The sequence below is a fragment of the Dipodomys ordii genome, unplaced genomic scaffold (assembly GCF_000151885.1).
Source record: "Dipodomys ordii isolate 6190 unplaced genomic scaffold, Dord_2.0 Scaffold42, whole genome shotgun sequence".
Classification (NCBI taxonomy): domain Eukaryota; kingdom Metazoa; phylum Chordata; class Mammalia; order Rodentia; family Heteromyidae; genus Dipodomys; species Dipodomys ordii.
The window spans coordinates 7,162,642-7,185,058 of NW_012267258.1; the positions used below are offsets into that span (position 1 = coordinate 7,162,642).

General features: G+C 39.8%; 1 protein-coding gene across 1 annotated transcript in view; it reads left to right on the top strand.

Moving 5' to 3' along the window:
- Adamts20 (ADAM metallopeptidase with thrombospondin type 1 motif, 20) overlaps positions 1-22,108 on the top strand; it is a 108,433-nt gene extending 86,325 nt beyond the window's left edge. The window contains exons 30-38 of the mRNA XM_013018720.1: positions 192-362; positions 2,987-3,187; positions 4,332-4,461; positions 5,452-5,546; positions 5,632-5,723; positions 6,426-6,559; positions 11,014-11,105; positions 17,770-17,874; positions 22,019-22,108. Of these exons, the coding sequence (XP_012874174.1) occupies positions 192-362; positions 2,987-3,187; positions 4,332-4,461; positions 5,452-5,546; positions 5,632-5,723; positions 6,426-6,559; positions 11,014-11,105; positions 17,770-17,874; positions 22,019-22,108 (1,110 nt within the window). The remainder of the gene's footprint in view (positions 1-191; positions 363-2,986; positions 3,188-4,331; positions 4,462-5,451; positions 5,547-5,631; positions 5,724-6,425; positions 6,560-11,013; positions 11,106-17,769; positions 17,875-22,018) is intronic.
- The last annotated feature ends 309 nt before the right edge of the window (positions 22,109-22,417 follow it).

The window sequence follows — 22,417 nt, forward strand, 5'->3', positions numbered from 1 at the left end:
GGAAGGAAGGAAAGAAGGAAGGAAGGAAGGAAGAGAGGGAGGGAAGGAGGGAGGGAGGGAGGAAGAGAGGGAGGGAAGGAGGGAGGGAGGGAGGGAGAGAGGAAAGGAAGGAAGGAAGGAAGGAAGGAAGGAAGGAAGGAAGGAAAGAAGGAAGGAAGGAAGGGTTGCTCATATTTTCATTGTGTTCCCAGTGTTCACCATCGTGTAAGAAAAAAGAGACATACAGGCAAGTCAAGTGTGTGGATGCTAAAAACACCCAAGTGGATGAAAATCTCTGCCACGGGCTCACCAGACCCCCTTCAGCCAAAAAGTGCAGGAATCCACTCTGCAAGTATGTGGTGGTGACAGCAGACTCATCACAGGTAAGGGCCAAAATATGTGTCCAGTGTCCAGTCAACAACCAGGAACAATTTGGCTATCAAGCCCTATCTAGTTGCTCAGTGTTTGAAAACAGAGACGTGTATAGTTTTAGATTATGTATTTAAGGTTTTGCTATATTGTGAATTGATTTTGCATGGGATTTGAGTCAGCATCCAACTTCAATCTGTTGCATATGGCTAATCTAGTCCCCTCACATCCTTTGTGGGGAAGGTGATCTGCTGAGTCTTGCTGAAAATCAAGTGCAGTGATTTACTTCTAAACTCTCAGCTCAGTTCCTTTGGTCTGTATGCCTGGCCACACATAATAACCACATTCTCTGGTTTTTGTTATTTAACCTTGTGAGATCAGGGAGGTTTTATTTATTTATTTTTATTTCTTTCTCTAGATCGTATGTCTATGGAGTCCCTTACATTTCCATACAAATTTTAAGACAAACTTGCCAAATTACGTGTAAGAGAGCCAATTAAGATTTTATGAGAGATTGCAATAAGTCTTGGTCAAATTGAGAAATATTTCTATTTTAATAATATGGTCTTCCATTCCATGAACATAGGCTGTTTTACAATTTATTGAATTCTCATTGAATTTCTTTCAAAGATGTTTTGTTATTTTCTGTGTCGAAAGTTCACATTTTCTTTTTGTTGGGTTTATTCCAAAATGTCTTATTATTACTTTTTTTTTCTCCCCTCTCCAATCTTGGGGCTTGAACTCTGGGCCTGGTCACTGTCCTTGAGCTTTTATACTCAAGATTAGTACTCTAAAATTGGAGCCACAGCTCTACTTCTGGCTTTTGGTTGTTAATTGGAGATAAGAGTTTCAGGGATCTTCCTGCCCAGTCTGGCTTTCCACTGTGAACTTCAGATCTCAGGCTCCTGAGTAGCTAGGACTACAGGCATGAGCCACTGGTGCCTATTTCTTTTAAGCTTCTTTTCATGGAACTGATTTCTTATTTTCATTATCTGTTTATTTATTGCTACTGTAGAGAAAGAGATTTGATTCTTGTATATTGGATATGTTTATCAGATGTGTGTGTGTTGTGTGTAATTATTGCATATAACTATTCTTTTTATAAATACGTTTTTTATTGTGAAAGTACTGTACAGAGGGGTTGCATATAACTATTCTGTGTATAGCATCATTTCATCATCAAATAGAGATTTACTCATGGAACTTAAATAAATGGCCCTGCTGCTGAAGTCTTTGATTCATGTCTAGAGTACTAAAACATTGATCTGAAGAATCCTGCCAGTTTCTTAGTTGCTTTTATGAGGGAGAGAATATTTAGATTTCCTAATTCTGCCATTTTTCACCCTTTATACTCAGAATATGTTCTGATTAAAGACTTCTTCTTTTTGTTATGTTATATTTTCTGTTCCATCGTATGTTGACTATTTTACTTTATTAATCACTACTTATTCTTATTTATCATTCACTATTTATTGCTATTTATTATTTGTTTTTTAGACACTGTAAATTTTGTCTTTTGGTTCCTGGATCTAATATATATATACATATATATATATATATATATATATATACATATGTATATGTATGTATATATTGGGCTTTATTGTGGGAAGTAATTATTTTGTCTGGAAGCTTTTGGGTTCTCTTTGGCTTTGTTAGGCAGCCAAGCTCAGTGGCTCAAGGTTGTAATCCTAGCTACTTGGGAAAAGGAGATTGGGGAAGAATAGATCTTAACCAATAAGCATGTATGATATATCTGTCATCCAAAGCTACAGAAGAATCCCAGTGGCTGGGTACAGTGGTGTAGGCCTGTCATCTCAGGGATAGGAGGATTATAGTCCAGGCTGGTCTGAGCATAAAGAAAGACCCTATTTCTATCATATCCAACACAAAAGGGACACATGTAGGGCTCACATGGTTCAGTGCCTGCTTACCAAGTGTGAGACCTTGAGCTTATTTTTTTATATTTATTTATTTTTACTATCTTTAAGTAGTTGTACAAAGGGGTTTCAAGTCCACATGTCAGCTTGAGTACAAGGCATCTTATCAATGTCACCCCTCCCAATTCTCCCTTGCATCTCCCAACCCCACCCATTCCCTCACTTTTCCTAGTTCTATTTTCACATATAAACATTCAATATTATGTCTTCTTCTTCTCTTGAATTGCCCAGACCTGGGCTTGAATTTATGGCCTGGGCACTGTCCCTGAGCTTCTTTTGTCAAGGCTAGCACTCTACCCTTGAACCACAATGCCATTTCCTGTTTGTGTGTGTGTGTGTTTTGGTAGTTTATTGGAGATAAGAGTCTCACACAGACTTTCCTAGCCTGGCTAGCTTTGAACCACGATTGTCAGGTCTCAGCCTCCTGAGTAGCTAGGATTACAGGCATGAACCACTGGTGTCCAGCCTATTATAACTTCTTAAACCCTAGTAATGCCCATCCCCTGCCACCAAAAAAAAAAGTTAGGCAAAATGAATCCATTACCTAATCTCTGATGAATTATCTCCCTCCATGGTGACAAATACTTCTTGAGCATTCTACCCATTGCTCTGTGTGTGAAGCTATTTCTAGTCTGGTTGGAGGGACTCACTAAGTATCAGGACATCTTCCTGTTTCCTGGTAATTATGCATTTCTCAGTGTACAGGAAACTGTGGACTTAGCTATCCGCAAAGGATTACTTACTGCATTGGGATCCAGTCTACTAAGAGACACAAGCCGCATCAGCTTTGGCCTGTTCAATACCGAGAATGCCCCGTGCTACCTTCCCCTCATCTTCACAAATGTGACACTAGAAATTGTCTGCGTGTGGCCACGTGGAAAGTTGGAAAATGGAGCCAGGTCAGTGTATAAAACTATAATTTAAAGCCTTTTGCCTAAGATGTTATTAAGGGTGGGATGCTGGAAATCTGTACATCTAAAAAGATCCACAACGCTGTCTCATTACTTGTTGAAAAAAACCACTTCATTGGTCATTTGTATACATATTTTATTTCTTTTTTGTTCATTGGTCATTTGTGTACATATTTGATTTCTCTTTTATGCTTGCCATAGGTGACTTATTAGGAGAGACTTTAACAATAATTTCCCTCTCTTCTTTAGAGAGCCCTGAACAGTAGTTTGCACTTTGAGTCTATGCTTAAGGAATGCTTATTAGCAGTGTCAGTGTCATGCATCTGTCAGGCACCTAACTCCCGGGGTGTTGAAATCAGGACAGTGATTCCAGGCTACTCCAAGGTGAGGGCAGGGGGAATTCACTGGATCCCATCTTGATAGAAAGAGTCTGGTATAGTAGCATGCACTTGTAATTTCAGCTATAGCAGGAACGTAAATAGAGAGATCGCAATTCTGGCCAGAGCAAAAAGGTCTCAAGCAGTAGTAATACAAGCAAAAGAACCTGCATTCAATCTTTAGGACTCCGCACCCACAAGACATAAATAAATCAAAGACATGAGTAAGAACACTGTATTCCCTACTTCATTGACAGAAAGCACCTAAATAGTTCTTTACATGCTTAGCCTCAGGACACAATGAGAAAACAGCTGGCAGTAGTTTCAAGAGCCTCCATTAACTTTAAGTATGTACAGGCTGCTGCTGATATGGCTACACACAATAAATACAAAGAAACCATGGACAGGAATAATAGCCCTAGGTGTGTGCCTAAGTATTGCTTTCTGCCTATAGCTGTCCACATGCTAGCGTATTTTGGCATCTCTGGTAGTTCTAGACCTTCATTTTGTTCCGCAAGGGACCTCATCTGAGAGGCATGGATTTACCGACCTTTTAAATTGTTATATATCTTTTTTTTTAATTGTGAAAATACCATACAGAGGGGTTACAATTACATGGGCAAGGTAATGAGTACATTTCTTATCAAACATTGTTGCCTCCTCCCTTGTTTCCCCTTCCCATCCCTTCCCATCTCCTCTCCTCTCACCCCCCTAATTGTTATATATCTTACCTTGATGTTTTCCTGTCTTCACAGTGCTCAATGACATGTGGGACTGGGGTAATGGAAAGGAGAGTGGAATGCAGGCTTGAAAATGGTTGGCCCACAGACTTATGCCTGAAGCATTTAAAACCAGACTCGCAAAAGAAATGCTATGCTCATGACTGTAAGTAATTGATTTCAAGCTCTCCTGGATTCTAGGTGGCCCTTAAGAAACTTCTAGTTAAAATGTGAAAGTAACTGGGCACAGTGGCTGAAACCTGTCATCCTAGCAACTTGGGAGGTAAAGATTTAGAGGATGGGGGCTGGGAAGGTGGCTTAGTGGTAGAGTGCTTGCCTACCATGCATGAAGCCCTGGGTTTGATTCTTCAGTACCACATACACAGAAAAAGCCGGAAGTAGCACTATGGCTCAAGTGGTAGAGCACTAGTCTTAAGCACACAGAGGCTCAAGGACAGTTGCTCAAAGACAGTGCCCAGGCCTTGAGTTCAAGCTCCAGGACCAGCAAAAAAAAAAAAAAAAGGAAAAAAAAAAGATTTAGAGGATGGAGGTTTGAGGGTAGCCTGGGTGTAAAACCCTATTTCCAAACAGGGTAGCACACACTATGATCCAAACTGTGTGGGAAAACCACAAATAGGAGGATTGAGGTCCAGGACATAAAGTGAGATCCTATCTGAAAAATAACCATCACAGTAGATGGTAGAGTTGCTCAATTGGTAGAGTACTTATTTAGCAAGCACCCAGGCCCTGAGCTCAAATTACAGTACTTCAAAAAGTGATGTAAACATTGCTGAGTTCTGTTTGGCTCATGCCTATAATCCTAGTTACTTCGGAGGCTGGGATTTGAAAATTGAGGTTCAAATACAGCCTAGGCAGAAATGCCCAGAAGACTCATCTTTAATTAACTAGCACAAAGCCAGAAGTGGAGGCGTGGCTCAAGTGGTAGAGCAAGGTAGGAAAAGCCAAGCAAGTACGCAAGACCCTGAGATCAAGCCTCAGTACCAGCATGAGAAAAAAAACACATGAAAATAAATGTTTATGCATATTCCACAGAATGGACTGTCAGATGTTCACAGTGTAGCAGAATTCCCATGATCAAGTGCATTCTGTTTGTCATTGGTTTCATGTAATGATGTGTTGTGATTTGTCTTTGAAGGCAAATCATTGAGCACCTGCAAAGAAATCCAAGTTACACACAACACTACCAAGGATGGTGACTATTATCTAAACATAAAGGGAAGAATAATAAAGGTAGGAAGAAAACAATTCCTGATTATGTTTAACATTGGCCATTGTCTTTGGGAGCTGTGGTCTGAATGTTTCTATTTTCTTTTAGGTCCATTGTTCAGGTATGAACACAGGGAACCCCACGGAGTACTTACCGCTTGTCAAAAGCGAAGACAACTTTTCTGAAGTGTATGGTCTGAGGTATGAGTGCTATTTGTCTCATGTGTACATCATTTGGTCTGAGATCTTCTAGCCTCATGCTTGATGCTGGAATAGTTCACATGGTCATTTGGGAAGAAGAGGACATATTAAGGCCATCTTTTGTCTTTGCCAGCTCCTTAATATAACAGACTTGAACATTCATATATAATCACAGATAGAATTAAAGGTATGAGTAGAATCATTGAGAGGGACTTGTGTATATCTTCCCAGAAGTTAAATTTATTCTAGTAACCAAAACTAAGAGAATTCCATCTGAATTTGTTTTTTTTTACACACTGTCCTTGCATTTTCTCTCTTTTTTTTTTTTTTTGGGTCTGGTCGTGGGGCCTGAACTCTGAGCCTGGGCGCTGTCCCTCAGCTCTTTAGCTCAAGGCTAGCACTCTACCACTTGAGCCACAGCGCCACTTCTGGCTTTTTTCTTTTTGCTTATGTGGTGCTGAGGAATCGAACCCAGGGCCTCAGGCATGCAAGGCAAGCGCTCTACCACTGAGCCACCTTCCCAGCCCCAACATTTGCTCTTTATGAATGGTTTCTGTTTCTTTCTTATTTAACATGGTAGTGCTATGATGCTCAATAGTAGGAGTAAGTCTTTTACTTTGCTCCTTCCAGAATTTACCATTCGTTCATGTTAGGGCCCAGTGATAGTGTCTAATACTGAAAATATTCCCCTTGTTGTTCCAGATTAGAAAATCCACATGAGTGTCCTTTTAATGGGAGTAGGAGGCAAGACTGTAAATGTAAAAATGACTACTTAGCTGCTGGATACACCGTTTTCCGAAAAATAAGAATTGACCTCCTTTCTATGCAAATTAAAAGTAAGTACCAAGCTCATGCCTGTAACCCTAACTAGGCAGGAGGCTGAGATCTGAGGATCTTGGTTCGAAGCTAGCCTGGGCAAGAAAGTTTTTGGGCCTTTTTTCCCCAATTAACCCCCAAGCCAAAAAAAAAAAAAAAGTAAAACAAAGAAAGAAAGAAAAAAAAGAAAAAGAAAAAGGATTAAAATAAAAGCTGAGTGCTGATGGCTTACACCTGTAATCCTAGCTACTGAGGAGGCTGAGATCTGAGGTTCACAGTTCAAAGCCAGCCCATGCAGAAATGTCCCCATGAGATTCTTATCTCCAATTAACCACCAGAAAACCAAGTGGAGCTGTGGCTCATGTGGTAGAGCACTAGCCTTAAGAAGAGAAATACAGGAATGCAGACTTACAGGCATTCTCCCCCCCCATAAGTATTTAATCTGTTTTCCAAACAGAAGAGACTGTATTTGCTAATGAATAGTTTAGCCATATCATATGCTGAGGTGTGTCTATGACAGCAAGATATAGGAAGGACTTGGGAATGGCCAGCAATTAAACTTTTGTTTCTTTTCTTATTTTTATTTATTTTGTGTGGAAGTGCTTGAACTCAGTACCACTCTTGCTTGGCTTTTTTCACTGAAGGCTGGTGCTCTATCACTGCACCACACTTCCACTTCTGACTTCATTTTTTAAATGTCTCTAGATACATTCTCATACATGACATACATCATGGCGCCCCTGAACTACTGTAGTAAAATTTGAACTACAGTGATGTAAAGTTATCTCCCTTCCAAGGAAAAAGTCTCAACCTTCAAAGCCCCAACGACAGTGAGTATGAAAGTATTCTCAACATACTCACATGAGCTTTCTACAGGCTTTGCAACAGTCACTAACATCAGGGCATTGTAATCCTGGATATTCACAGCCAGGCAGGAAAGTCTGTGAGACTCTTAACTCCAACAAACTGCCAAGAAAAAAGCTGGAAATGGAGCTGTGGCTCAAGTGGTAGAATGCCATCCTTGAGCAAATAAAGCTCATGGACCGTGCCCAGACCTTGAGTTCAAGCCCCAGGACTGGTACAAATAATAATAATAATGGTAATAATAATAATAATAGTAACAGTTACAAAGTGTAATGGATTAAGTGGTTTCCCACACCTTATCCATTTGACTGATTTTTTTTTAAATTTGGTATAAAAATTGGATAACCCTTACATTGTACAAACACTAATTATAGAGAAATCATGTAGAAATTAATTTCAGACATAGCAGTTATCTGTCTTACACATTCACTGGCTTTAAAATTTGATGTTATAAAGATAGGGAGCAAATTGGAAAGTAAAGACTCATTCAGATCTGGTTCAATCCACCTGGCACACCACCTTCCCAGGGGATTCCCAAATTTTTGGAAGAGTGTGGAATGGTTGGAGAGCCACTTAGCAGATGGACTGAGTCTCTCTCTCTCTCTCTCTCTCTCTCTCTTCTTTTCTTTCTTTCTTTTTCTCTGCCTTCCTCCCTCCCTCTTTCTTTCTTTCTTTCTTGCTTGCTTTCTTTCCTTCCTTCCTTCCCTCTTTCTTTTAAATTTATTTCTTAATTGGGATTGATTACATAAATTTCACAATATTGTAGGATAGTGATACTTAACTAAAGTCACAAACACATTTTAACCTTCACAATGAATTGTCATTATAAAGCTTATGAACTCTGACTTTGACAATACAACTATTTCTTCCAGATAGGGTGATATCTACATTTCTTTCCTTTTGCTTAATATAAGCTGTTGTTTGAATGTTTTTGTGCATTAGTTAACACAGATATAACATCACCAAGGTTGCAAGTAATGGAATTAAGACTTACATAGGGAAGTTAAATAAATTGCCCTAATTTGTAGTAACTGACTTTATTAGTCTTGTTCACAGAGCCAAGATTTTGGGTCTCATGCCACCTTTCTAGGAAATTATTTACTCTTCAATCAATCGATAAAATGTACGTACAGGAATAATGCAGCCTGACCTACTGAAAGGTAGGCATCTGTAATTAAGAGGCAGAGAGTCACTTCAGAAGCAGAATCCTAGTTCAATCTTTATGAAATCACTAATGCCTAGCACATATATTTTGAGCTATTTGCGTACTGTATCTGCAAACTGTAATATATTTGCATGCGTAATGTCTAAGTTACAATTGTTTCATGATTATTTATTTATGCCAGTACTAGGGCTTGAATGCAGGGTCATGTACTCTTGCCTAGCTTATGCTGTTCAAGGCTGGCACTCTACCACTTGAGCAACATCTCCACTTCCAACTTTCTTCTGATTGATTGAAGGTAAGAGTCTCAGGACTTGAATTCAGGGATTGGGTGCAGTCCCTGAGCTTTTTTATTTCATCAGGCAAGGTAGATATTATAAAGGTGATGAACAGTTATGTAAGTTAGGTGGTATATTGAATATTATGAGTAAGTGGCACTGTAGCTCAAGTGGTAGATCGCTAGCCTTGAGCTGAAGAGCTGAGGGACAGTGCTCAGGCCCAGAGTTCAGGCCCCATGACTGGAAAAATAAAATAAAAATTGAATATAAAGGCAGATGTTGCTTAAAGTTGAAAACATATCATACAAATGCTGAATGAAAGAATGTTGATGGATTACATGAATAATAGACATTGTCAACTTTAAGGCAAGATATATCACTAGAGATAGGAAGCTTGACTTCAGTAACAATAAGAAGATGAATTCATACACCACAAGACAGCAATCATAAGTAAGCATGCATCTAATAACAAAACCCCCAAATTCATAAAGCAAAATTGACAGGACAAAAGATAGGCACATTGGAAGTGGCGCTGTGGCTCAAGTGGTAGAGCGCTAGCCTTGAGTTGAAGAGCTGAGGGACAGTGCTCAGGCCCAGAGTTCAAGTCCCACGACTGACAAAAAAAAAAAGAATATTATGAGTGCATTTGCCCACCCTCCTTCTCTACATTAATGTTCCCATCCTCCTTGTTTCTTTTCTTTTTTTGGTTGGTTGTGGGGCTTGAACTCTGGGCCTGGGTGTTGTCCCTGAGCTCTTCAGCTCAAGGCGAGCACTTTGCCACTTGAGCCACAGAGACACTTCCAGTTTTCCGGTAGTTAATTGGAGTTAAGAGTCTCATGGACTTTTCTGTCCCAGCTGGCTTTGAACTTTGAATCTCAGATTTCCGCCTTCTGAGTAGCTAGGATTACAGATGTGAGCCACTGGCACCCGGCCCCACCTGCCTTTTGAGCTCACCTAACCTTGACACTTTAAGATCCAGCTTCCTGATACTTATTTTGTTAGACTTGTAAGTTAGTTGCTCAAAGGAATGATACCATTAGAATCCTCCTCTGCATAGACCATACTTTGGTTATTATATTTATGTGTATATGTATGTGACCCTGTATTTGTTTACATATGTATTTGTAATTTAGATCTAACTTTCCTGAGAGAAGACATGTTGACTATGACTCTTTTTTTGCGGGGGAGGGGTCCAGTCATGGGCCTGAGCTCTGAGCCTGGGTGCTGTCCCTCAGCTCTTCAGCTCAAGGCTAGTGCTCTACCACTTGAGCCACAGCGCCACTTCTGGCTTATTTTTTCTGCTTATGTGGTGCTGAGGAATCGAACCCAGGGCCTCAGGCATGCAAGGCAAGCGCTCTACCACTGAGCCACCTTCCCAGCCCCATGACTATGACTCTGAAGCCTCAATTCTCCTACTTAAGGGACTGAGATCTGAGGACAACAGTTTAAAACCAGCTCAGGCAGAAAAGTCTGTGAGATGCTTTGTTTCTAATTAAGCAGCAAAAAGCCAGAAATGGAGATTTTTGGCTTATGTGGTAGAATGCCTGCCTTGACTGAAAAATGTTAAGGCCCTAAATTTAAGTTCCAGTGTCAGAATGTGCATGTGTGCATGCACACTCACACACGCACACTCATACACACACACACACACATACACACACACACACACAGAAAAAGAAGAAGAAAATAAATACCTTACCAGAAGCCATTTTTGCTGTTCCCCAACCTCAGACTGTCAGCCTTCACAACTGTGAGCCATGAGAAGGGGTCACATGATCATGCCTAAGCTAGCCTCAAATCTAGATCCTCCCAATTTCAGCCTCTCAGGCAGTTATGATTACAGGCATAAGCTCAAACCACTGGTGCTCAGAGTGAACATTTTTGTATTAAAGAAGATTTATTCAGCGAGAGCTCGTTCTGTGTTCTGTACTATACTTGTGACCTTTTTGTTTAAATTTTATATAGGCCCATTTAAGACAAAGAGTGTAAATATTGTATATTGACAGTAAAGATGACATTGTTCTCTCTTGTTTTTCTTGTGCCAGTAGTGATGCTTGAACTCCTGGCCTCATGCACTCATTTGTCTTTTCCACTCTGAGCTGATGCTTTACGTTTTGAGCCACACCTCCACTTCTCTTAATGCTAAGAAGTCTCATATATTGTTTTCTAGCAATGGACCTTCTTTATTCCCAGACAATATTTGGAAAGACAGTTCCCTATGCCACGGCTGGAGATTGCTACAGTGCTGCTAGATGCCCGCAGGTATTTCTGATCATTTTTCCTTTACTATTAAAAATGTTTATCCTTGTTGCCTTAAAAATATTACAAGAAAAGAAAAGAAAGGGAATGTGCAACATAGAAATGTTTACAAGATTTTTTAAAAGAACTAATAGACAAGAATTTTGAATCAGGGCTGGGAAGTTGGCTCAGTGATAGAGCGCTTGCCTTGCATGCCTGAGGCCCTGGGTTCGATTCCTCAGCACCACATAAGCAAAAAAAGAAAGAAAGAAAGAAAGAAAAAAGCCAGAAGTGGCGCTGTGGCTCAAGTGGTAGAGTGCCAGCCTTGAGCTGAAGAGCTGAGGGACAGCGCCCAGGCCCAGAGTTCAGGCCCACAAATGGACCTCCCCCACAAAAAAGAATTTTGAATCATTTAGACATAGGGGTGTGGTGTGTGTCTGAATGATTGTATATACCAAATATATAAAAATAGAAAAATAAAATATAAAATACAAAAAAATATAAGTGCTGTCACCTGTACTCCGACCACAATATCCTCATCACCAGAAACCCAGCCAAATGGGGTCATCAGGATTGAACTTGAGCATTCAAACCAGGAGCCAAACCAAACCTTTCCTAATCAATATGCAAAACAATTTATTCTATTACTTCTGAGATGGAAAAAGAGTATATTTCAATAAGTCCTTCTTTTTAATGTCTTCTTTCTGGATGTTTTCTCACACATTTTTTCATGTCTTTGTATGACTTCCAGAATGTGTTTCCTAGAGGAAATTTTGCGTACCTCCCCCTCTCTCTCTCTCTCCTCTCCTCTCTCTCTCTCTTCCCCTCCCTTTTTTGTGTCAGTCTGTTCCTGAGCTCTTTTGCTCAAGGTTAGCGCTCTCCCACTTAAGTCACACCTCCACCTTTGACTTTTTGGTGTTTAATTGGACATAAGAGTCTCACAAGCTTTCCTGCCCTGGCTGGCTTTGAACCAAAATCTGCAGATCTCAATCTCCTGACTAGCTAGGAATACAAGCGCAAGCCACCAGTGTTTGTCTGGGATCTCATGTCTGATAAGGGATTTTGTACAGTTTATACAAACAATATTTTTATGATAAGGCAGGGAATTGTAAGCTAGGTGAATATAGCATTGTTGGGTAGATTCAAAGCTAATTGAATGCATGAATCACATCTACTACCCAGCAGATAGCAATTAAAAGTCTGCTATCATCTTGAAGAGAAGTTGTTGGTATTTTGCTGAAGTCTTTTCTACTTGGAATTCTTTATTAACAACTTTCACATGACATATAAAACATGTTTATAGTAAGATTAGAGGGATATTGTCTATATTAGAGAAGACTTAAGAGAGATCAGAAGAGATTAAAACTAAAGTCTGAGATAAATAAGAAAACCTAACGAAGAAACAGACAAATCTCAAATCCAGTAACTCCAATAGAACCTAGAAATGTTACGAGAGAGTCTTACTTCACTCAAACACTAAATTCAGTGTAACTCAAAGCATAGAGTGATTTATAAACAGCCTCTAATATAATCATAAAATATTAAAACACATTTTTGAGTTTGCAAAGTTTACTTGCAATTGACTACTGGAATCTCATATTTTAAAGTTTCTGTTGGCAAAGGTTAATTTTTAATCTACCAGATAATTGGAGGAGATTGCTAAGAAAAGAAATTTTAAATTATGTCATGTAAAGAGAGTGAAGAACTTAGTAAAAGGACTTGAGGTGATAAATATTTAAGAATGTAACTATTTAAAGAATTACTATAGAAGCGTAAGCTTATCTGTGTTATTCTAGGAAAAATTATTAAGGCGAAGGTGAGCACCAGCAGCTCACACCTATAATCCTAGCTTTGCAGGAGGCTGAGATCTGAAAATCACAATTCAAAGCCAGCCCAGACAGGAAAGTCCATGAGAGTCCTGTTTACCAGCAAAAAACCAGAAGTGGAGCTATGGCTCAAGCACTAGCCTTGAGCAAAAGTTCAGGGACAGCACCCAAGCCTTGAGTTTATACCCCTAGACCCACTTATATGTGTGTGTGTATACACATATATGTGTATATGTATATATATATATATATATATATAATTTGTCATGGAGAATTGTCTAGTTAAACTTCAAATCAGAGATGCAATAGTCAATATTTTAGATATAATTTTGTTATTATTATTAAGGTGTTGTACAGAGGGGTTACCATTTGATAAGTCAGGTAATGAGTATAGTTTTCCTTCTGGACAATCTCCCTCTTGGCTTTATTTTCATAGGTAACTCTTGTATCCTGAAACCCTGTTGAGTTGATCAGTGATAATAGCTTTTCTAGTAGATTTCTGATGAGTTGCTAAATGCACGATGAAATCATCCATGAACAAAAACACACTTTTTTCCTTTTCAATTGGGATAGCTTCTATCTCTTTGCCCTGGCAGCTCCCTCTGGCACAGTGCTGAGTGGGAGAGAGTGACCACGCTATTGTTCCCATTGTAGGTGGACAGTGCTGGGATCTTCTTCATTAACTATGCTATCTGTGAGTGGTTTGTAGAAGCCTCTGGCCAGGTGGGGAAAAGTGCCCTTCTCTTCTGAGCTTACATGCTCCTATTAGCAAAGGGAGCCAAGCGCTGGTGGCTCACGCTTGTCTTCCTAGCTACTCAGGAGGCTGAGATCTGAGGAACATAATTTGAAGCTAGCCTGGGCAGCCATGCACCAATTAACCAGCAGAAAGCTGGAAGTAGGGATGTGGCTCAAGTGGTAGGGCTCCAACTTTAAGGGCAAAAAGCTGTCTTTATTCATTGCAGATGCCTTCAGCTTTTTCTAGGTTTCCTTTCATCACTTTTGGTCGTTCATATCATTTTAGAAATTCATCCATTTCATCTGAGTTAATGAATTGGTTGTAATGTATTATATTGCTAGTATCCCTTTATATTCTTTCATGTTTTGATTAGCTTATCAGTGCCCTTACCCCTCTTTCATGACTTTAGAAATCTCTCTCTCTCTCAAAAATTAAATTATTGGATCAGTTGAAGCTTTGTTAGGCTTGCTCTTTTAAGAAAGCCATTGTTTGGATTTATTCATTTTCTCTATTGTTTTTCATTCTTTATTGTAACCATTTCCACTATACCCTTTATTAGTTCTTCTTGTGCTTGTCTTAGATTTTTTTCTAGTGTCTTAAGGTCAAATGATCCTTTTCTTATATATATATATATATATATATATATATATATATACTTATAGTTTCCTTTTAAGTACTTGTTTTGCTACATTTTGGGTTTTTTATGTTGCGTGTTTATTTCCACTTAAAACATTTTTTATTGTCATGTAAGATGTCTTCTTTGAATCTCTGGTTATTTAGGAGTGCAGCAGCTATTCGGTTTCCAAATATTTACGAATTTCCCAAATTTCCTTCTGTTTTTGATTTCTACTTTCTTTTCATTGTGATTGGAAAACAAACTCTGGATTATCTCAGTCTTTTTAAATTGGTTGAGGCTGGTTTTGCAGCATATCACACGGCTCATCCTGAGGAAGGCTCTGTGCGTGCCTGCAGAGAATGTGAACTCGGGTTTGGTAGGGTGGAGTGCTTGCAGAACACAGGCTGTGGTGTGCAGTGATGTTCAGTAAAGTTCCTTGTTGATCTCCTGCCAAATTGTTCTGTCCACAGAAACCTTGTAATTATTGTAGAATGATCAGCCTTTTTGTTCCATCTTATTATATGTACTTTGTTTTGTTTCAGTTTAAGAGTTCTGTGGCACAGGATGACATGTTCTTGATTATCTTAACTTCTTAACAGATTGACTATTTTACCACGTTAACATTTCCCTCTTTGTCTATGGTAATATTGTGTGTGTGTGTGTGTGTGTATTGGAGCTTAAGCTCAGAGGTTGGGAACTTACCCTTAGTTTTTCACTCAAGGCTAGTGCTCTACCACTTGAGCCATTGCTTTACTTACAGCTTTTTGATGGACAATTAGAAATAAGTCTCACAGACTTTTCTGCCTGGACTGGTTTGAACCATGATCCTCAGATCTCAGCTTCCTGAGTAGCTAGGATTATAGGCATGAGCCATAGCCGCCTGGCCAAGATATTTTTTGATGAGCATAGAATCTGAATAAATCTACCTAATCAGGATTTTAAAGAATAAAGTATCTATTTCTATTTTGTCTTTAACACCTTTTCTGCAGCTCAAGGTAACCTCATTCCCCCCCAAAAAAATCTCAAAAATTATGTAGCCCTAAAGTGCCTTACCCAAGATTATAATCAGAAAGACAGACATTCCAGGTCAATGCTCACTCTAAGGTCCTTAAGAAAACCAAACATAGGGCTGGGAAGGTGGCTCAGTGGTAGAGCGCTCGCCTTGCATGCCTGAGGCCCTGGGTTTGATTCCTCAGCACCACATAAGCAAAAAGAAAAAAAGTGGCACTATGGCTCAAGTGGTAGAGCGCTAGCCTTGAGCTGAAGAGCTGAGGGACAGTGCCCAGGCCCAGAGTTCAGGCCCCACGACTGGACCCCCCCCCAAAAAAAAGAAAACCAAACATGGAGCCAGCAGTAAAGTGCCTTCTTTCATTTCATGTTTTGTGGGGGACATTTCTAAAAATGCAGAATTTTATTTCAAAATTAGATAGATGTTGCTGAGCATTGGTGGCTCACACCTGTAATTCTAGCTCCTGAGGAGATGGAGATCTGAGGAATGCCATCTGAAACAAGCCCAGGCAGAAAAGTCCATGAGACTCTTATCTCTAACCAGCAAAAAGCTGGAAGTGGAGATGTGGTTCAAGTGGTAGAGAACCAGCCTTGAGCAGAAAAAGGGACAACACCAAGGCTGTGAGTTCAAGCCTCAGTACTGATGCGCACACATGCACACACACACACACACACACACACACACACGTTCTTGGAGCTAGGTCCCTGCTTTCAAAAGGAATTGTCTCATCTATATGCCATCTGTATTTACCTGCCCGAGGCTCCTGTTTTCTAAATAAAAATTGCCCAGTGGTTTTGGAGAGGTTCTGTCAAATGTAGAAACCAAATTCTGAGTTCAGTTCCCCAGCAGTGGCATCAATGCCCTGCAGATGTTTGATGTCACTGAAGAAACTTTTTCTGTTTGAGATTCATCACCATCATGTCCCCTGTGTTTGTGTAGGCCTCATACACCAGGGTATGAGCGCTGCAAAGAAAATGGACACAGATGGTGTGTTTTATTTAGGGAAAATAAACTTCACCACATTGCAAGGTGTGATATTGAAGGAGCGGGATATGACTGGAAGATATATACATCAAACCAATAGAACTGTTCTTAAATGTTCTGAAAGTTTCACAGATCCAAATTCAACTCTTATGTCCATCTCAACAGATGCACATCTTGCTTACATCATAATTCATATTTGCTTACATCATAAAAGTAAGAGAAATAAGCACATTGGGCAAATGCCCATAGATCCTGGCCAGGGTTTGGGGTTGTTACTGATTTTTACATGTATGGAATGTGTGTATGTGTTCCTCTACCCTTTAACTGGGTTATTTAGGACATTTATTTCCCACTTGGTGTATCTAATTTTCCCCTTATAAGGGTGGATCTGTCTCTGTCGCCATGCACTTCTGCTGTACTTTTGCTTCCTGAAAGTTCTTGCTGTGAACTGGGCACCTGTGGCTCATACCTGTAATCCCAGCTGAGGCTGAGACCTGAGGATCACAGTTTGAAGTCAGTCTGGGCAGCAATGTCCATGAAACACATATCTAATTAACCAGCAAAAGCCTAGAAGTGTGGCTCAAATAGTAGAGAATTAGCCCTTGAGCAGAACATGGTAAGAGAGCAGCTCAAGTCCTTGAGTTCAAGCACAAGTATCGGCATGGGAAAAAAAATGAGTGCTATGTTCCTTGACATGAGAATCACATGTTGCAAGGCAGTTGGAAATTGGAAATGTTTTATTCTTAAAAATAGATGTTAACCAGGTCCTGGAGGCTGATGCTACCATCCTGGCTACTCCACAGACTGAGATCTGAGAGTTGTAATTCGAAGCCAGCTCCGGCAGGAAAGTTTATAAGCCTCTTATCTTCAATTAACTACTAAAAGGCTAGAAGTAGAGCTGTGACTCAAGTAGTAGAGCACCAGCCTTGAGCACAAAAAAGCTCAGGGACAGCACCCAGGTGCTGAGTTCAAGCCCCAGGACTGGCAAAAAAAAACTATTTTGACACAGATAATGTAATATGTTGTTAGTTCTGTTATCATTTGAAATTGAGACTTACTTTATATGTATGTATGTATGCAAATATTTAGACACATACACATATCTACACATACATACACTTATACATAAATACACATACCTGCATACATACATATACTGTGGGGTTTGAACTCAGGGCATTACTGCTGTCCCTTAGCTTTGTTGTTCAAAGATAGTGCTCTACCACTTGAACCACAATTCCACTTCTGTTTTATTTTAGTGGTTCATTGGATGTAAGGAGTCTTACAGACTTTCTTGCCTGGGCTGGCTTTGAATCATGGTCCTCGGATCTCGGTATCTTGAGCAGCTAGGATTAAACTATTTCACTGGTTCCATGTCTTTGTAGTAAAGTTATATCAGTAGTCTTTCTTTTTTTAAGGAAGGGACTTGGAAGGCAATACAAATCATTTGACATTTCTAGCCAAGGACATTCTTCTGAAGCATTGTATGGATCCATCTTGTTTCCTTTACAATCCAGGGCCAGTTCAGCATTAACTTGACAGGAACTGGGGTGAAGATCTCCAGCACGGCGAAGTGGCTCGCTCAGGGGAGGTACTCCTCCATCATTGTCCACAGATCCCAAGTAAGTGCACCTGGACCAAAGTGCTCCAATTGTCCCCAGAGGCCCTTCATCTCAAATGTAAGATGACCTAGAGCAAAGGGCATTGCAATGGAGCATAACCATTCATGATATGGGGTTCTACATTCATTTTATTTAATGTATATATGTAGAGATTATATCTAATGAATCCCCATATGGACTACAGATACTTGAACACAAAATACTAAAGGGGAGGATCTAGATGTTTGTTTGTTTGTTTTTGTCAGTCTCAAATTTGGGACTAACGATCTGACATTCTACTATTCCAGAAAGAGTGGGTTTCCAGTACCTTTCAAAGAGCAATAGAGTTTCATATTTCAATGTGTGAGTTAAGTGTTTGGTTTATTTATCTCACTACTTCAAGTGATGGAGGTTGTCAGTACCATTTGTTACTTAATGCATAGTCTTCACAGTGTTTTCAAGAGTTTAGGATGACTTATGTTATATCCAGTTCATATTTTCCTGGTTACCTTTAGATAACATTGTTACTTGATCTATGGAACTAACGACACAGTATTTCTGTGTGGAGTTGTAGCTATTTTATAGTCTACTTATATAGATATTGGGGCTCTAGAAAATCCATTATTCGAAGTAGTTTATTTTATTTTGCTGCCGGAATGGCATATTGACATACATGGTTTTTTAGAGATGCTTTCTGTTGTTTACCATCTCTGTGTCTAGGGTAACACAGCTCAAAGTGTGATCACTTAAATTGTTCATGTCAGCACAAGCCATACTCCTGTCCAAGCAATGTTTTCAGAGTTCTCTTTCTTTTGAAGAAAGTGTCATCCTTATTTACATGGATATTATTTATAAATGCACTGAAACATTCTGACATCCATAGCCTTTTAGAAGACAAAATTATCTCTCAACTCATAATTAGAGAATTCTAATTTGTGGTGTCTCTCTAACATGAGTAGATGAAATATTCCAAATGAATGTCTATTTGTAAATCCTTATTTGGCATGTTCAGGTCTAATCCTTTTGGGCAGAAGGCTGAAAATGAAATGATTTATATAAAGTCCATTCTGAGAAAGCATCTTGTAAAGACTTCAATGAAATACATTGTCCTTCTGTATTGAGCAAAGACATCTTTGAGTTCAATCGAAAGATCGAATCCTAGTTGAAACCCCGAAGAAGGCATGAATATTTAGTTCCACTATTCATTTTGCTTCTGTTCTAAAGAGAAATTATTGACTTTTATTTTTTATTCTCTTTAGTTAGCTATACAATTCAACAGGCCAGTTTATGAGTCTAATTCTTCCCCAACAGTCCTAACCCCACCTCTCCCCTACAGTTACCTGTTTCTATTTTGGACTATAATGACTCTTTTCATTCACCCTTCCTCAATTCAATTCCACTAAATTCTTTATTTAATTCATGAGGAAATTCTATCCCAAATCAAAGTGTTGCATATGACTGCACGATCTGAATAGGGGGCTGGCATATAACTCATGAAATCCAAATATACTCTTGGAAATAGAAACATATTTTCATTTGCTACTGAGTTTAATCAAGATGAACTGTTTACCTCCACAATATATGCCAAAATTGAGAAATGGGCAAAATTGCATTTTTATCATCATTCCTTGTGAGTTTGGTCGGATTCTCTGGAGTTGAAAGAGCTTTTGAGAGAAAAAAAAGCACCTTCAGAACTTCTGGTTTCAAAGCATTCTTTAATCTTAAAAGCCCCAAGAACCCAAGAACCTCCTTTATGCATTCCTTCCTCCCTGTATTGAACATAATGACAGATTGGAAGCTAATAACTGGCACCTGTCAGCCTAGCTACTCAGGAGACTGAGATCTCAGGATCACAGCTTAAGCTCGTTGGGGCTAGAAAGTCCGTAAGGTTCTTATCACCAATTAACCAACAAAAAGGTAGAAGTTGGAAATGTCATTTAAGTGGTAGAGCACCAGCCTGAACCAAAAAACTAAGGGACAATGACCAGGCCCCAGTACTAGCACACATACAAAACTTAAGTCTACCTTCTCCAAAATATGGGAGGAATTCAATGTATTTTTGCTTCATTCTATCAAAATCTTCAGTCTTCAAAGAACTTTTTTTTTTTTTTTTAGCAAATTGTTCTACTAAAGAAATATTCTCTCACTTTAGCTTTTCTTTTTTTTTGGGGGGGGGTCCAGTCATGGGGCCTGAACTCTGGGCCTGGACACTGTCCTTCAGCTCTTCAGCTCAAGGCTAGCACTATACCACTTGAGCCACAGTGCCACTTCAGGCTTTTTTTTTTTTTTTGCTTATGTGGTGCTGAGGAATTGAACCCAGGACCTCAAGCATGCAAGGCAAGCACTCTACCGCTGAGCCACCTTCCCAGCCCATCACTTTAGCTTTTCTTAATCTAATTATAATGGGTGCTTTCAGCCAGCTACTTTCTCCTTGCTTTTATCCATTCCACCATGTTTCCATTGGATGCTGGAGGTGAGTGGGGTACAGTATGAGACACGTGCCTTCAATGTCTTTGTCTCATTACATCAGAGAACCCTGCATAAATTTGTACACATATTAGACAAGAGAACTTGAGAGAGGTTTTAATAAACTTTCCGATATTCAAATACATACTTCAGAGGAAGATATGTGGAAAGAGTTGAAGCACCTAAATTCTCATATAATTATCAAATACAAATCGTAGATTATAACTTTTCTATCACTTCCACTAATCACTAATCACTGCTACTATCACTAATACTGAAAAGGTATGGTCTTATACTTCACCTGTAATGGTTACCTGGTACTAGTGACTCATGCCTATAATCCTAGCTACTCAGGAAGCTGAGATCTGAGGATCATGGTTCAAAGCCAGCCCAAGCAAGAAAGTCCATGAGACTATCTTCTCCAATTATGTAGCAAACAAACAAAAAACAACTGGAGGTGGAGCTGTGGCTTAAGTGTTACAGTACCAGTCTTGAGCAAAAAAGCTAAGAAATAATGCCCAGGCTCCAAGTTCAAGCTCCTGTGCTGGGGAAAAGAATATTTCTCTCTCTCTCTCTCTCTCTCTCTATATATATATATACACATACATATTTCATAGAAAAACTTGGTTAATGATTTCAGCCACATGGTTCAAAAACAGTTGCTTTTTTCCTGCTTTGGGCACACAATTACTAGGTTGTATATTTCTCATTTTAATTGTTTTTATTAGCATTAATAGTTCTACTAGAAATCTTTATATTGACATGTCTATATATGCATGCATGCAATGTTCCTTGATCAGGCTCGTTGTTTCCATCCTGCTCCAACCAACTGTGTATACTTTTTTGGTGTGTATGTGTGTGTGTGTGTGTGTGTGTGTGTGTTGCTGGTCCTGAGGCTTAAACTGTCCCTGAGCCTCTTTGTGTTCAAAGCTAGTGCTCTACCACTTGAGCCACAGCATCACTTCTGGCTTTTTCGAGTGGTTTATTGGAGATAAGAGGCTCATGGGGACTTTTCTGCCCAGGCTGGCTTTGAATCAGGATCCTCAGATCTCAGCCTCCTGAGTAGCTAGGATTCTAGGCATGAGCCACTGGCGCCCAGCTTGTATTTGTACCCTTGTATGTAAAGTATTGACCATATTCACCCCTTTCTACTCCCCGTTATGCTCTGTTTTCCCACATTCCAGGGAGAGCCTGTTTTAGATTCCTGCTATTTATTGTTTTAGGTGTGTTACTTGTTAAAAGGCGTTTCAGGATTTATTTCACAAATGCACGTACAGGATTTATTACACAAACACACGTTAATCAGACTGACCACCTTTGCTTATGCTCACTTCTGCCATCCATCCTAACTTCCCACTATTATTATTTTTTCTGTGCTGGTCCCTGGGGCTTGAGCTCAGGGCCTGGGTGCTGTCCCTGAGCTCTTTTTGCTCAAGGCTAGTGCTCTATTACTCTGAGCCACTAATTTTCTAATAGGTAAGTGGAGATAAGAGACTCAGACTTTCCTGCCCTGGCTGGCTTTGAACTGCGATCCTCAGCTCTCAGCCTCCTGAGTAGCTGGGATTACAGACATGAGCCACCAGTCTGGTTCCATGGTTATTTAAGAGCATTCAGTGTGCTTCACCATTTCCATCTTCATTCACAGGTGATCTGCATTTCAGTGTTGCTCACCCTCTCAGCTTGTATATCTTGCTTTCAGGATGGAGCCAAGGTGTATGGGCGATGTGGAGGCTTCTGCGGGAAGTGCGCTCCTCACGTGGCCACGGGTCTTCCCATTCAAGTGCTGTAAGCAGGCCCAGGCAGAAGGCACTGGAACCTGCAAACGACGGTGCTCATTCAGTTAGGCCTCCCATGCTAAGATTGCCAGGTGCAGGGAATCTCTGCATGGTGTTATTTTTTCAGGGTGCTCATCAGGGATGCAAATCACTTATATTTTTTTCTAAGGTTTTTTTTTTTAAAGTAAACTTAACAAGTATTCGATGCTCACAGGATCGTCCTGAAAGGACATAACTCATGACAGGGAATACCAGCTATGTCTGAATGCATTCTATGCAGACCATGGTGGGCCAGGTTGCAGCCATATTGTTTCATACACATG